The 17,176-nt window shown below is 34.7% G+C and overlaps 2 protein-coding genes across 3 annotated transcripts; one reads left to right on the plus strand and one right to left on the minus strand.

The window, feature by feature from the left end:
* Positions 1-815: 815 nt before the first annotated feature.
* On the minus strand, positions 816-1,427 carry LOC105793274 (uncharacterized). Its single transcript, XM_012622198.1, has 2 exons — positions 1,073-1,427; positions 816-1,030 (listed from the first exon to the last, which is right to left on the minus strand). The coding sequence occupies exons 1-2, from the start codon at positions 1,425-1,427 to the stop codon at positions 816-818; spliced, it is 570 nt and encodes a 189-aa protein (XP_012477652.1).
* Positions 1,428-11,498: 10,071 nt separating this feature from the next.
* Positions 11,499-14,944, plus strand: LOC105791317 (uncharacterized). Of its 2 annotated transcripts, XM_012619348.2 has the most exons (4): positions 11,499-11,848; positions 13,281-13,429; positions 14,215-14,384; positions 14,524-14,944. In XM_012619348.2, exons 1-3 carry the CDS (start codon positions 11,672-11,674, stop codon positions 14,351-14,353), a joined length of 465 nt encoding a protein of 154 aa, XP_012474802.1. In that variant the 5' UTR covers positions 11,499-11,671; the 3' UTR covers positions 14,354-14,384; positions 14,524-14,944. The 2 variants fall into 2 exon arrangements, with proteins under 2 accessions (XP_012474802.1, XP_012474801.1); XM_012619347.2 differs by having other exon boundaries at positions 14,215-14,944.
* The last annotated feature ends 2,232 nt before the right edge of the window (positions 14,945-17,176 follow it).

The following is a 17,176-nucleotide window of genomic DNA, read 5'->3' on the forward strand; positions in this document are numbered from 1 at the left end:
ATCCAAATTTGCACGGTGTTTAACCAACCAATCCATCCCCAAGACTAGGTCAAATTCACCAAACGGTAGCTCCATCAAATCTGCTAGAAATATAACTCTTTGAACTTTTAGGGGCACATTTCTGAATAACCTGTCTACCCTTACTGATTGTCCCAGTGGACTTAACACATTCATCTTATTAACAGTGCTCTCAAACATGATACCCAAGGTGCTAGACACAGTACATGCAATGTATGAATGCGTAGACCCTATATAAATTAAAGCAGTGTAAGGTACATTATGAAATTGGAACGTACCAGTTACAACATTTGGAGCGTCACCATCCTTACTGCAACGAGCAGCATAGACCAGTGCAGGTTGTCTTGCCTCACTATTACCAACCCTTCTACCATACGTTTTATGACCTCGCCCCACACCATTTCCACCTCTAACTCCCCCATGGCCCTTGGTGGTCACGACCACCCTCACCGGTGAACAAAACCACGACTGCAGACTTGCATCTGAGTAGGCCTCTGAGGACAATCCTTAACTTGATGATCCTTAGACCCACATCTGAAACATGCCCCAATCTTCTTCCAACACTCACCCAGATGATGTCTCCCGCAATCAGCACAAAGCTGTGGTCTTGCAACAGAAACCCCAGCTCTAACTGGCCCATCAAACCTAGCCTTCTTTTTAGGCCTTCCAGAAGAGCTTGAAGGCTCTGAATCCCTCATAAACCTGCCCCTATCTTTCTCACAGTTTTGGCGCTCAGAGCGCTTCACATCCTCGGTGATTTTTACCTTTTCCATAAGGGCAGCAAAGTCTCACTCCCTCTACGGAGCTATCAAGACTTGTAACTCATCCCGGAGGCCATCCTCAAATCGCACAAAGCGTTCATATTCTGTCGCCACTATTCCATGAGCATAACAACTCAATCGCAGAAACTCTGCCTCATATTCAGCCACGGTTTTATTCCCTTGAATCAAACTCAAGAATTCCTTTCTTCGGGCGTCCACATAACTTGCGCCATCATACTTTCCTTGAAAAGCTGATTTAAAGAAATCCCACGTTAATCGGTCAGCCTAAGTACCTTCTCTCACAGTAAGCCACCACTGATAGGCTTCATTTTGCAGTAAAGACACTGCACCTTTTAGCATTTGCTCAGAGGTACAGTTGAGGTCATCCATTATTCTTTCTGTGGCTTCCAAGTAGTATTTTGCCACATTAGGGGCTACTCCAGAAATAACCCTAAAAATTTCTACTCCATTCGACCAGAGCCGTTCTGAAATTGACCCATGGCCTATAGCACCTGTATTGGTCCCTGCGACCCTTTCCAGAATACGGAGCATAGCTTGGGATAGTGCATCATCCCCAGCCGCTCGATCGTATGATCCCGACTCAGTCACCGGTGAAGCTGGTGCCTCTCTAGCCTCAACATTAGGCATGTGGCCTGACGCTGAAGACCCAGCTCTAGCACTTTCTCAGCCTCTACCACGGCCTCGTGTACCCTTTCCGCGAGTACCCCTAGTGCTCATATCGAATAACGTATAATCTGTTTACGAAGTTTTATGCATTAGTTTACAATTCCAGTAATTATTAACAGATGTCTTATGAAAAGCAAGAAATGAGTTTGTTTTCGTAATTCAAGAGTCTCCCTATAGTTTCCAGTTTTTTTACAGTCTCAGTTTTCTCTAATTTAAAAGTTTCAGTACAGTCCTACTCTCTATAGTAATCTCTCAACATATTTTAGTTTAAACAGTCTATAACTTATAGAAACTTATAGATTCGGTGCTGGAGACTCAGTGTGCCACACTTGTAACCTTCAAAAATAATTCAAAATAGTTTTCCATAAATTTTAAATTTTGTTCAAAACTCATTCCACAGCTGAGTTTTGCAACCTAACTCTGATACCACTAAATGTAACACCCCACACCCAACCTAGACGTTATGGCCGTATCTGGTAGGTCACATTGAAGTGTCTCTCAAAATTTGGCTTGTTGACAAACTTGTTTCTTAATTTTGGAAACCTCTTATTAATATCTAACGAAACACTTAAACATCTGTTTGCCTTGTTAACTGCTTTTTGTTATATTAAATTGATTTAAAATGCTGAAGCATTTTAAAAATTCTAATGTATAAAGCTCGTGTCTTTGAAAATAGTAATTGTTTCGAAAATTCACTTTCAACTAACTAGCAGTATAAAATATGAAAGTAAAAACCCAATTAAAATTTAAAACCAAATTAAAGGCCTTATTACAGAAACAGAACCCAACCTATTATTTAAATTAGAATAAAAACATATATGAAAAATACTGATTGTGTGGCCATCTCTGAGTCCCTCGCAGCACCTAATCACTTATGGCTGAGGATTACCTGCACAGTTAAAGGAGAGGGTGAGTTTACGAAACTCAGTGTGTAATCCCCTTCTAAACAATCACTATGAAAAATGCAGAATCAATCTGGGCTTGAGCCCTATACAATATCAGTACAATGTGGGCCTTAGCCCATTACAGTAATAGCGTGGGCCTTAGCCAAATACAGTAACAATGTGGGCCTTAGCCCAATACAGTAAAACGTACAATGCAGTGATGTAACCCATCCCAATCCAGCCAATACCACTCCGTACCACCAACACACCATGTGCGGATAAAATTGACTCACCCAGCCAACACACCAATATCGTAGTAAAACTACCAGTAATAATAATGCAAAGCTGCCAGTAACAGTATTTGTGGCAAAGCCACCACTACAATATACTTCCCCTTTATCAGAATCCTAACCCCATATAGAATGTCATGTCATAAATCATACGTGTATACAGTATATCATATTCAGTAACAATCATTTACATATATCATAGAGCAAAACAATCATTTACATTTTCCAACTCTTAGGGTATATCATTCATTTTACCCTATGGGGGTATTTCGGTCATTTTACCCTTCGAGGGTATTTTAGTTATTTTACCCTTTGAGGGTATTTTGGTAATTTTACCCTTCGGGGGTATTTTAGTAATTTTACCCTTCAAGGATATTTTAATAATTTTACCATATTGGGGTATTTCAGTAATTTTACCCTTCAAGGGTATTTCGATAATTTTACCCTTCGAGGGTATTTTGGTGATTTTACCCTTCGAGGGTTTTCGATAATTTTACTCTTCAAGGTTATTTTGGTAATTTTACCCTTATGGGTATTTTGGTAATTTTACCTTATGGGGGTATTTCGGTAATTTTACCCTATAAGGGTATTTCAGTAATTTTACCCTTTGAGGGTATTTCAATAATTTTTCCCTTCGAGGGTATTTCGATAATTTTACCCTTCAAGGGTATTTCGATAATTTTACCCTATGGGGGTATTTTGGTAATTTTCTGGCCCAAGCCCATGGAAACGCCCATGGAGGCCTTTACAGTCCAACGCCCAGTTTCGTGGGCTCGGTTTTCTGCACGAGCGATCGCATGCTCATGTGGCCTCGATTGTCATGTTTTAACTTTTCGACTTTTACCAATTCGCGGTAGAGGTGGTGTGGATATACACCTGAATGTGAAGATACGTTAAATCCACAGATCCCGAACCTATATTTGGCAATCAAACTTCGTTAATCGACTGCACAGTTATACAATTAATTAAACTTATGTTGTTATGACCGCTCACTTACCCAACTTCGATCGAGCGAAGAAGAACGGTTTGCTTAGTCAGGTATTTGCCAACCCTCGTCCCTTCACGAGATTCCGAAGCACCAACAGTAATTGGTAAGCACTTAAGTTGACTTGTTAAGGGGAATCACTTATTTTGTTATACTTACCCAACGAGCGAGAGTACGACCACGAGAAGTAGCCCAACGATTGGCCCTAAAAAGGAAGGGGAATTCAACGATCAGAGGAAATAAGAGGGGGAGGAGTTGATTGGGGAAAATCGAATAAGTGAGAAGGAAAAAGAAAAGGAAAGGTGGGGGAGGATAGTTGTGACATTCGGCCACAAGGAGAGAGAAGGGTTCGGCCAAAAAGGGAAGAAAGAATCAAGTCGGGAAGGAAGGATGAGAAAAGAAGAACAACTAAATGAAGAGGGGAGAATGAGAGGAGCTTTCGGCAGCAGAAGAAGAGAAGAGAGGGGAGAGTTTCGACCAAAAAAAGAAAAAGAGAAGATGAGCAGAAACAAGTTCGATATTTGCCAAAATGTACACTTAACGGGAAAAGAGAGTAACCCGAAGTTGGCGAAAACTTTTACAGAAACTCCCCAAAACCGAAAGCTTCTACTGCTTAGTGACTAATTCAGCACAAGCCTAGTCGAAACCTTGAGAACCAGTGCCCCAAATTGGCACAGCTCTCCCTCTCAACCATCCCTTGATTTCCTCCACTATTCTCTCCCCTTATTACTCCACCGTTTTCTCTTCAACTTCCTTCATGACCAATTTAAACTTCCTTCGGCAGTATTTCACTCCAACTCTGCCACTTACAGGGCTCAAGCAACAAAATAACAATTCATTGCACACCCTAGGACTAGAACCCCAGACCTCAAGAATACTTCACACGCCACCTACCACTAGACCACAGGCTCATTTTGTGTCATAAAGCAAACACTAATATTTTTAAAACCTATCTACTAGCGTTCAGGTTCATTTAAGAGAAAAATTAAAAATTCTGCAAAAGCCAAGACTTGAACCCAAGCTTCTCAAACACTCCCATACACACCCAAATCACTTAGCCATTAAAGCAGATAAGCAATTTGTGTCATAACATGCAGAAATTAAATTCTTATAATTTTAGGGCGTTACAGATGTTGCCTTAGTTAGACATCATTCAGAATATAGTAAGTCATTTGTACCACATATCTCCAAGAAGAGATTGACAACTTCAAATACCTTAACATCGACCGTACTATGTCTAATAATGTTCGATTCTTTCTCTCTACCACACCATTCTATTGTGGAGTTCCTGACACGATCAATTGGGATAAGATTCCATTCTCTATGAGGTACCTAAAAACTCATCTAATAAATACTCCCCATCTCGACCAGACCGAAGTACCTTTATGGGTAAACCTAGTTATTTCTCCACTTCGGCACAAAACTTTTTGAATTTATCAAAGGTTTCACTCTTGCGGTGCATTAGGTACACATACCCATATTTGTAATAATCATCAATAAAAGTTACATTATATTTGTAACCCCTTCTTACATTGACAGTCATGGGGCCACATACGTCAGTCTGCACAAGTTTTGGGGTTTCTATAGCCCTCGTTCTTTTGCATTAAAAGATCGCTTGGTCATTTTTCCTTTCAAGCAAGATTCACATTATGGAAGATCAAATTCTTTAAGCAAACTTAAGATGCCAACTTTCACAAGTCTAGGTGCTCTTTCTTGGTTAATATGACCAAGTCTTAAATGCCAAAGATACGCCTTATTAGAGTGAGAAGTTTTAAGTTTCTTATTCAATATTTCAGTCTCAATTAATGTGCATGCATTTGGTTAGATCAAATAGATATTATTTGACATCCATCCATTAAGATAAGATTGTGATTTCAAAATATTGCAATTCCATTATTAAAAGTCACGGTCAAGTCGTCTTTATATAAACATGCAACTGAAATTAAGTTTCTTTTGGAACTTGGTACGTAAAAAACGTCTTTCAAAATAACTTTCTAAAATCATCAAAATAAAGATGTACATCTTTCACTGATTTAACTGCCATAGTTGTCTCGTTTCCAGTTTGTAACAATAGATTCTTATCTCTAAGGTATTTTGTCTCCTCAAACCCTTGTAGCGAAACACAAACATGATTAGTGGCTCCTGAATCAATGACCCAGTAGTCTATTGAATCCTCCACTAAACAAGCTTCTATTATAAAGAGTTCCATACATTTGGTTTTGGTAGATTCCTTTTACTCTTTACAGTTTTTCTTGAAATTTCTTTTTTTTACTACAGAAGAAGCATTTAGACTTAGATAAGTCTTTAGGCTTTCTAGTTCTCTTCCTTTCCACTTGTGTTGGCCAAGAGACCTTAGTCTTACCTTTCTTAGCGCGCTTTATCTTTCCTTTTGAAGAAGAAGTATTAGCTATATTTGCTTCTGCTCTTCAAACCAACTGACTACCATTCAACACCAACTCATAAGATTGTAACTCCTTTATGAGTTGTGTAAGTGTCAGGTTTTTGTTGCCAAGGTTACATGCAGCCTGAAAGCCAGAAAATTCCTTGGACAAACGCTTGAACACCATTTCAATTTGAGTGTTCTGGTCCAAATTAGCCTCATTGTCCATGGCCTTGGCAAAATATCCTACAAGAGTTATCATATGGTCTTTAACCAGAGTACTAGGCTTTTGTTGGGCATTAATCAAGCTAGTTATAGCAGATTGTCGAGCCATGGTAGGTTGGCATTCGAACATGTCTTCTAGCTTATCTAGAATAGTTTTGCCAGTCTTACAGCTCTCAAGTTGCTTATATAAGGTGCTGGTCACGCTTGCCAGCATACAACAATGATCTATCTCATTATACTCCTCCCAACGTTTTCTAGCCTCAACTTGAGTGGCCGGTAGGCATTTATTATCAAATTTTATTTTAATTTCTCACAGCTCAGGACAATTATCAGGTTCTTTTTCTATTCCTTATAATTATTTCCTTCAGTTTCTTTTTAGTGAGTATGTTTAATAAGGGAGTTGGTGTTATTTTCAAATTGAAAACAAAACATTCATATATTAATATCTTTGTATTAAGCAAATGTTTGAAAATGTTTTCCAACATTATGATATGCATTAAGATGATGCATGCGCCTTACATTAAACCGTGAAAACATTTGTAAGCCATTGCAATGATAATTCCTACACCCATTGTATCAAGCCACCATGGGCTGATCATGATCAACTAGTAAGAATATGTATTTTCATCTAATTAGTGTATTAACCTAATTCTTTAGGCATTCACGTGTACTAATAATCGTGTAATGTTTGGCCATCATTCTAACTTAAGTAGAGCTCCGTGGGGAGTTATTTAACTAGAAGATCTTGAGTGTATAACTATTAACTCAACACTTATTGCATCATGCACCACAAATGAGTCATTGTGGGACAATCTCATCGAGTAACATGCTGTGACTAGTTGTCCTCTTTGAAGATAGAACTTCTTTAAATATCGTATAATAGTACCTACCACAAAGGCCGGTCCAACTATTATACGGTTATAAGAGAGTTCTACTTACTTTCAGGAAATCTCATCAGTGAGATCCACATGACAATCCTATAGTTGGGTAGTTAAATTTCCATGTCATCATAAGATACCATGATGGAGGCTATAGGTATTGTTTTAAGACCTCCTACTCAATATTTCAAAAAAATACAAGGTTTTTAACATCTAGTTTCAATAATGAATGATCAATATACAAGTACATGTGACATTCTCCCTTAATCTATATGGAATGCTTATCTTATATATGCGTGAATATACATTCATAGGTATATAATTATCATCATGCGTATCTCATAAAATTAAACGACTCTGACCAGCCAAATTTTCCATGATTCCATCATCGAAAAGAATTGCAAAATTAAAAAATTCACCCCAAAGCATACTTTGGTTCTTCAATTTTGCATCCACGGGCTTCTGTTGCGGTACTAGTTCACGTTTTTGTCTTCACCATCTTTCTGCTACCGGCCATCGCTGGATCGTTGCCACCAGACCATCATCGGCCTTCACTTGGTTTAGTGGGTCGGGTTTACATCATCTCGATCAGTTTGAATGCGTATCAATTTTTTAGGTTTCTAAATAAATGATAAAATAAAACCTTACGTGAAGATGATAGTCCACGATCTAAAATATACATGCCCGAAATAATAAAAAATTACATTTAAATTTCTAAGAATCACAAGTTTGGCGTAATTACTTTATCATCCATAATAATAAAATAACAAAGTAATATCATACATTCCTTCGCATACATTCCCTTAAACATGTATATAATTATAAGGATATCACATCTTATCAAATATAATTATACATAAAGAAGAGAGAGAATTTTGGTCTTAGTTTACACTATAAACATAGTACAACCATAGCTCTAATACCAATTGTTGGAAAAAAATTTGGTTCGAAATGATTTTCTTGCATAGCAGAAAATAAAAATTTTGAAAATTGACCTGGTTTATGATATTTATACCAATAAACCTCAGATCAAAATCGTACTTGTTTTTTTGGATAGACGGATCTATGTCGTTCCTTGCTTTCAACCATTCTTCACTATTCTCGTACCACAAATTGCTTCAAGTGTGGGCTCGAACAAAACGAATCAAACACAAATAATAGAAATAGTTTTCTATTTTTTTTTGTGAAAACAAAAATTCTCTCTTTAAAATAGAAACTGATAGAATCGTTATTCCAAAAAATATATTTAATTCTTAGAGAATAAAAGTCTATCTATTTTTGGGCAAAATAACAATATCTGGAAGTTGTGTGTTAATAGCCCTATTGGTGCCATCTATTTATAGGAAGAGAATGTAGAACCCTTGTTGAACTAGAGAAGTTTATTTCAATTATGAAAACAAAATCCTAGTTCAACTAGGATGTAGGGGGAGACAACCCTAGTTAAATATACTAGGGTTTGCTGTCCCCCCTTATTACATAAATGGCTTTTGGATCTCTTCCATATCAGGTCCAATTAGAAGTACTTTTTGGGCTTTTAACCCAATAATCTGATCCAACCCAATATTTTTTTCTATTTCCCAAAAATAAACTTCAATATATTTATATTAAATAATTTTCTCATCTCAATTTTATCCTTGGTAAAATTATGAAAATTTTACCATTGATAAATTTTACGAGAAACTATATTTAATATTTCACCATTCAACTTATTCACTATGATTGTATGGTTTATTTTCATTTTGGGCTTTAAAATAGCTCAAAACATAAACTCAATCTTTCGATCACTTTTGAGAATTCCTTGTTCATTTCTAAATGAATTCATTTCTCATTTTCATTCTCATTTCCATTTTGAGAAAATCACATTCATTTTCAAATGATTCCATTTTCTCTATTTTCATTTTGGAGAAAACCATAATAATTTCCTAAATATTTTCCATTTCTCCATTTCTACTCATTCTATTCATTTTGATTTAACACGCAATTCATTTCTAGTTTCAACAAGCTAATAGATGGACCGATTGGACATATGCAATTGATGCTCAAATGATTTATAATTAAGTTCCAGCTTTTCGCTTATTAATTATAAACTCATTTAGCCATGAAGTCATTCTACTATAGTATCGTGATTGAGCTCTCCCCAATGACATACCATTACGAAAGTAACTCGATTAGTGATTATCTAATGACCTTGTCATAAGTGTGTTACCCTTATAGGATATATTTAATCTCTTTTAGACAATATCCATTCTCTCAATATGATCTTATTTTATCTCATAGTAACCATTACATCTTCCTTCTTAAAAAGTCAATGACTATAAAATAGTAATCAAGTCATTCCTCTCAAAGACGAATGACCCTAACCACATTTACTTTTCATCAAACATGTAATGTTAATGAGAGGATATCATTTACCCATGTCTCGGGTTATGAATTCCACTGTTGTGAATGACGCTACATATTGTAGAAGTTGTACACCCAACGCACCAACTATTGGTTCATTATCTATTCGATCTTAGGTTTTTACTTATATCAAAGTGTACGAGTCATGCATATATAAACCGTTATCCACTCAAGATTTAGGTATGCCACACTATGAACGTCACAAGTGAATAAATCTATAAACAAATTCGAGATCTATTCTTCTTGGGTCTTGTCTAATGTACTGTCAGTCTAATCAGTCACACATGTCTCTATCTTCTGGGAGTCATCTACTCCGATACCCAAGACAAAATATCTTCATAATTGAACTTGATAGACGATATATTAGTCTTTCAATCGGTTTGCTCGTTTTCGATTAGACTAAAAACATTTTTAGGTTTGTATACTAATACATGTTGTCTTTCTGTATTGCGATCTGATCACATAATACTGCTTAGTATTAGTTAAACATTAGCCAACTAGTGAGCAACATTTGCTTCCATTTTGATTTGCGTGCAAAAATCATATGAGGACATTATACAAAGTATTAATGTAATTCATGAATAATTTTATTAACTAATCTTTTCAAAAAAAAATACAAGTGTGCATTGACAAAAATACTACAGTTAGAGCACCAGGTCCAACATAATCACTGTCAACTGGGACCTTGAGTTACAATGCGATCCGACTTGTCAAGTGATGACTTCATACTCACATGGCAGATGGAATTTGTAGGTCACCGAGCTCCACAACATTACCTTTAATTCAAACATACTTAAAACTATAACAATGTCTATCGCAAACAAAAACAAAAATAAACCTATAAACTCTAATTTCCGACCGCAAAAAAAAAAAATCTAAGAAAGTACTGCTTTCACTTTCTCTCTCTAAAAGGAAATTTTCTCATAAATATAAAATAAAAGGTCCTAAATTCTTAAATTTCTTAAAAAAGGCATATACTTATAATTTAACCCAAGAATCAAACACATTTAATTCACTTATAAATTATTTTTAAATAAATTCTTTGAAAAAAGGTATAATTACTTATTCAACTCTCCAACTTTATAAAAAGTCATTTTAAAATAAATTTTTATATTTTTCTATTAAAATTTAATAATTTTTATTTTTATAATTTTTTGTCACATGTCACTTGAAATGACTTTAGTTGAAAAAATTAAGAATATTTAAGTTTAACTATAACGATAAAGCTAATTGTCAAATAATATTGATGATGTATTTTGACAGTTCAAATAGCTAATTGAATGTATAAAAGAAAATCCAAGAGCTTAATTGTTATTTTTTTTTAAGAAAAGAAGTTTGAAAACATTTTCATTTGCATTTTAAAAATGAAAAGGACGTTTATTCATGATATCCATTAGCTTTCGGTATACTTTAAGGAATGTAAGTTTGAGCATACCCCAAGATCTACAAATGGCCTTGCGCATAATCTAGCATCTGAAGCAATGAAGAGTAGTAGAGGAGTTTACCTAGTCGGAAGAGCCCCTGGAGTTGCAGAAATTCAAACAGACACCGACAGGGTGAGAGAACCAGATTGAAGCCGGGTAAGGAAGAAATGAAGAGATGGTTCCGGAAGAAAGCAGTTTTCAAAGTAACTATGGTAAGCTTTTGGTTTTCAAACGTCTTGAAGGTGATTTGAGATTGAAGGGACAAGATGAGCTATGATTATTAAGTCTGATTGGGCAGAGGAAACGGCAAAATTAATGAGTTGCAGAGTGGTTTCCTTTATTTTCATTTCCTAGGTGATTAGGTTTCCTTGTTCATTTAATATTTTTGTTTTTTCTTCCCGATGGGCCTAGGCTGAGCAACGGGTTGATTTTTCATTCTTTTTGAGTTCTTTTGTAAACTTTTAAGTTTTATTTTAGCCCAATCTGAGATTATTTCAAAAAAAAAGAAAAAAGAAAAGGACGTGTGAGCGATTTTTACACGCTTAAGCCTATATTTATTAAAGAAAAATCCACGCATACTCCCCCAAATCTGTAGCGACCGCTTCGCAACAACGGAATTGGTGAAACCCCAATTCACTACCAACGAGCACATCTTTCACCATTATCAATCCTTAAGTCACCCATCCGTTTGTTTGAGGAAGAAAGAGAAAGCCCAGAAGAGAAATAACCAAAGTAAAAGATGTACGTGAGAGCTGTGCCACCCACAGATCTGAACAAGAACACTGAGTGGTTCACCTATCCAGGGGTTTGGACCGCTTATATCTTGATCGTTTTCTTTTCGTGGCTCATGGTTTTATCTGTATTTGGTACCTCTCCGGGAATCGCTTGGACCATTGTTCATCTCATCCATTTCTTTGTAAGCTTTCTCTCTCTCTCTCTCTCTCAACTCGATTCGTCAAAGTTGGGTTCTTTTTTTGTCGTAATCATAAAACTTGGGTTTTTTTTTTTGTTGCATTCCTTATCTGGTTTTTAATTTGATATTTATATTTATTTTCTTAGGGAGTGTGTTTTCTTGATAGATTTTTACGATTTATTGAAACTCCCTGCGTTTGTTAAAATTTTGGGATTATTTCCTTAAGAAATTTAGCAGGTACCTTGGTTGCTCGTTGTAGAGGAATAGTAGAAAGTTCGACTTTTGAATTTGCATGTTTACCCATGTCTATGAGTACAGCTTAGTATTAAATTGTTCTGTTTTTTTTTTTTCTTTTGGCTGAATAATTTGTTCTGTTCATTGTGTTCTTGAATTAATTGTGCATGTTCCATCAGTTTCTTGGCCTTTGTGCTGCATATATCTTCAAGACTGTTGCTGGTTTATTTAGATAATTGGGGGGGGGGGGAGTTTCAGCACCAACTGAACTAGTACTTGGAATGAGATGGCATGAGATAGTTTTCTTGGTATTAAATAAGTTAGGCTTGCTCAGCATGCTACTTATGGTTAGATAGAACTCTTGAGGCTCTTTTGTTTAAAAAAAGAAAAAAGAAAAAACTTGGAACAAAGGTAACTAGTGCACTGAATTATCTATGGGAATTCGGTGCAATTTAAAGTTGGCTTGAATGGTATATTCATTCTAAATTGCAATCGTACAATAGATGGCTTTCTTAATCCTTTTCTTTTTCGCCGTATAGACTTGCATGGCTAATATGAGGAAGTATAGAATAATACCATACTTCATCAATCAGGATGCTTAGTTATCTTGTATTTCTAAACCCATTGTTTGTCATCCTCTTGAGATGGTTGTAAAGAGTTAATTGACTTCATAATTACATCTGTTTTCCTTTGTCATGACTTGTGCAATGCTTTTCTACTTATCTTGATACTTTTCTTGATGACTTGTTGTCTGAATGAAAGGAAATTTGAATTTTTAATTCGTAAGGGTATGCTCAGTGGCACCCACCTGTGGTTATCAACATCTTTGCACCTCTTCTGAATAGCTTTCTTTCCTGTCTCTGGAGGAGTGGAGGAAAGCATATAATGCAAATTTACCAAAAAACTCTTCCCTTTTCTCATCATGCTTGAGATTCATCTGAATAACCAACATTCCTTTTTTCCTTTTCTCTACGTGGCTAGACTTAAGTTCTTTCAACTGCTGTTTATAAATGTGAATCAATTTGTTTGTTCCTTTTCAGGAAATAATAAATTATAAATCTATTTGGAGATTTGCTTGTCCTTATACCGAAATTATAGTCTTCACTATTTACTACAACAATCATAAATAATATAGTATTATCAACTTTGCAGTCTATGTTTCTTAACGAGTTTGTTGCGCATTATTCATGTCTTACCTTAGGTTACATATCACTTCTTTCACTGGAAAAAGGGAACACCATTTGCTGATGACCAAGGTATTTACAATGGTTTGACTTGGTGGGAGCAAATAGATAACGGCAAGCAACTCACTCCAAACAGGAAGTTTTTGACTGTTGTACCCGTTGTGCTGTAAGTGTTCAATTTCCACTATATAAGCTTTTATCAGAAATGGAACTAAAAATGTGAAATATTTTTATTCATGGGTAGGATGATTTCTCTAAAAACTAAATGCCATTAAGGCTTCCCTTTTCACCTGATTAAGAAGCATCCCTTTCTTTTTGATGCCTAGTGAGTTATGGACTTGTGGTTAACCATTGCCAAAACCATGAATATCTCATGTATGGCCTAGTATACTCCTATATAATCAATTTGCAATTGTTCAGAGGATTAGTTTACATAAGTAAATTTAAGAGAGATGAAATTCATTCAAATGTCCTCACTAGCCATCCACTAGTGCAATGGCTTCCCTTTGGGAAGATGAATCTCCATTGATATCAAATTTCTACCTCGTGATGTTAAGTATGTTGCAGCTTACACTTGTCAATATGGAAGAAAAAGAGTTGCTACTTTCTGTTTGCTGGATAACATTTGAATGAAAAGTTTCAGAAAGCATGATACCCTGCTTAGTCATTTAAATTTGAACTGTTTACTTTGAGTTAGACATGATTCTTCACTCAGTGTCATTATTTATCTTGAGTCTTGACATTTTGGCGTGCTTCTTTCCATTGTTCCTTTGAAGGATGACATTTAACAGTTGACTGAAAAAGCTCATATATCACTCACTCACTAGACACTATGCCATTCCATAATGTGTTCATCTCTTTTGTGCATATTAAACAACTGTTTACTGCTGTGATATTTTCTTTTATTATGGTTAATGCCATCCTTCTCTTACCCGTCAGTTTCCTTGCCAGGTATCTTATTGCCTCACACACAACAGGTTATCAGAACCCGCTGCTCTTCTTCAACACACTAGCTGTTTTTGTGCTGGTGGTCGCAAAGTTCCCTAACATGCACAAGGTCCGCATATTTGGAATCAATGCTGATCACTGAAATGCAAAGGAATCCACCACACGTTTCTCTGGTACTTGGTTTTTATTATTTTTCACTCCAAAGAAGAATCATTATAGCACTGTACAGATAATGAAACTGAAAAGGGGATTTATATTTCACTTCAATGAAGTGATCGAATACTTATACCTCCCTCCTCTCCTTTATGGCAGGGAAAAATACAGTCATATAGAGTAATATCTGTCCTTGTAAGCCATTGAGATCTTGTCCTGTTATCAGCTTCGGCCAAAAATCTCTTCTATTGCCCTCGAACTAGTTGATATCTAGAGATCAATGTACTTTCTTTTGCCTTTAGGATTGACCCACATTTACATGACGTGAGTTCTGGATTGAATCATCAGTGTCCAGGGTATCTCTAATTTTCCCTATCATGAGCAAACCCAAGTACTTGTGCTAGTACTTGTGCACATGGACTATGTCCTTGATCAAAGATGACGTTGGACAAGTTCTCAATTGTGCCCTATTATTTTTCCTTGCACATCTGAAACCGTACACTTTGAAAATTGTATTACTTGCCGATGAGTATTGTATGATTGCAAAATCTTATACAGTGGTTTGAACTTTGAAGCCTTCTATCAGATCATTTATTTATTCATATACCAAAAAAAAAAAAAAACAAAGAAAAAAACGGAGATCCTATTGTAGTTTCGCCATTTTCCTGACAATGTTCCCAGAAATAGCTTCATTGGGAAAAGGAAAACATTTGAATCTATGCGCCCTTATTGTTTAAGGAAAACTGGTTTTGCCAGACATTCTTGACTTGTGGAGATGAGGCTAATGTACTGTGAGGTATGTACAGAGCATATTTTGATTCGCTTAAATGAAGTAGTTATTAAATGGTAATGGAATACCAGCTTTATTAGTATTAAGTAACTTGGTTGATAGAATAGAATAAGTTAGCATTAAATCTATATGCAAATTAGTAGAACAGAGTAGTTATTAAATGGTAGTGTTGTGATAGCTTGTTATTTCTGCTCACAAACTGTTTTGAGTTTTGCTTGACTGTGTTATTGGTCGAGCAAAAGTTGAGCTATGTAATACTTGATTCAAACACCTTACGAGTCAAAATTTAGCTTTTCAATATAATATGATTTTATATTTTAAAATTATATTTTTACTCATAATATTGGAAGAGCTTAAGTACGAATGAGCTCGAGTTTGAATATGAACCAGCTTAGTTTAAGTAGTTTGATTATGTCTCAAGTTTAAAATGTGATGTTCGGCTGAACTTTAGTCAAGTATTGAACATTGAAGTTTGAATCAAGCTTGAGCTCTAGGTTACCATTATTCAAGTTTGGTTCGGTTCGATTACGCATCTACTTACTAACGTAATACTAAAAATTGTTATTTCAATTACCGTTAAAATTAAAAATAAAGATTAAAATTTTGAAATTCGTAAAGTAAAGTATAATATTAAAAATGATGAAATTGGAGAGTAATGATTAAATTTAAAATATATGCATACTATAGGACTAATAGTAAAATTAACTTGACCGGTTCAACTATACTTATGGGACTAATGGTAGAATTCGACTCAGAATATAACCACTAAAATTTGAGAACAAAATAAATAAAATTAATCGAATAAAAATTGATTTATTTTTCTTAAAAGTTAACATTTAATTTATGTTATATTTGCCTAAGAGTTAGCTGAAGGCAAAGTTAAGCTCATTAGGTCCAAAGTTACAGAGTGGTTCAAGCAGCCACATGTTTGGACTCAATAATAAAATAAAAACAAAATCCTACGTAACGATGTTATCTTCTCAGCTATTCATCTTTTTACGTTTTTCTTTGTCAACTACCGTAACAACATTTGTAATATACTTTAGATTATATTTTGGTCTTTATAAATAAGATATCATCATAAATTTAATTTTTAATTTTTATACTTTTATTTAATTTGATCCTTACCTTTTTATTTTGAGTAAATTGATTTTAATATTTTGTTCTAAACATAACACTATTTTAATTTATGTCCTTCAATGTTTATTTTGGTGTTTATATATAAGACATAATAATAAATTTAGCATTAATTTTGACTCTTTTATTTAATTTGCTCTCTACTCTTTTGTTTTGATCCAAGTGAGACTCAACCTTTTATTGCTAATGTAGCACTATTTTAACTTATATGTCATGTTGACAAAAGAGTTAAAATTTTAAAAATTAAAAAATTGTAAATAAAATTATAGTTTTCAAAATTATGACTTTTGAATAAATTCTTTGTTATGATTTATAATTTTTTTATAATTTTAAGTTATTTTTGACGTGTAATATAAAATAAAATAGTGTCACATCAAGAAAATAGACAAAATTGAATAAAGGTGCAAAGATTAAGGGCTAAATTTATTATTATGACTTATTAATAAACACTATAATAAACATTTAACATCACATATTTAATGAAAAAAATTATTTTACTCTTTCATCTAATATAATAAGACATGTTTGCCCATTTTCTAGTAGGGACTAAAATGCAATCTTTAGCATAATACACGGACAGTATGATACCTTTACCCTCACTTTCTTTTTGAATATTTGCTAATTTGATGATCCAAAGTGTACAAAGAGTTCAAAATATAACATCGGTATGCACCACCACACATATTTTTCAAACCTCTAATTTAGTTCATTTTGTAGTATAATTTTTGGGCAAAATAAGGTATAAAGGCAGTTTTTTTTTGATTAATTAGGCCTTTAAGCCAGTTTTAAAATTAATTAGGGAAATAAGCTGATTTTAAAAGAGATAAAGGAAAGCACACCTGACTGGATGCACTTTTCATTTCTCTCTCCAAGGTTAGGGCTTTT

This window comes from Gossypium raimondii, chromosome 8 (genome assembly GCF_025698545.1).
Source record: "Gossypium raimondii isolate GPD5lz chromosome 8, ASM2569854v1, whole genome shotgun sequence".
Lineage (NCBI taxonomy): Eukaryota > Viridiplantae > Streptophyta > Magnoliopsida > Malvales > Malvaceae > Gossypium > Gossypium raimondii.

Excerpts from the sequence above, each read along its gene's own strand:
- LOC105793274 (XM_012622198.1), bottom strand. The coding sequence starts at position 1,427 with ATGCCTAATGTTGAGGCTAGAGAGGCACCAGCTTCACCGGTGACTGAG. Across the intron at positions 1,031-1,072 it reads GTGGCTTACTGTGAGAGAAG|CTTTTCAAGGAAAGTATGAT; the intron begins GTACTTAGGCTG and ends TCTTTAAATCAG.
- LOC105791317 (XM_012619347.2), top strand. The coding sequence starts at position 11,672 with ATGTACGTGAGAGCTGTGCCACCCACAGATCTGAACAAGAACACTGAG. Across the intron at positions 11,849-13,280 it reads TTCATCTCATCCATTTCTTT|GTTACATATCACTTCTTTCA; the intron begins GTAAGCTTTCTC and ends GTCTTACCTTAG. Across the intron at positions 13,430-14,214 it reads ACTGTTGTACCCGTTGTGCT|GTATCTTATTGCCTCACACA; the intron begins GTAAGTGTTCAA and ends TTTCCTTGCCAG.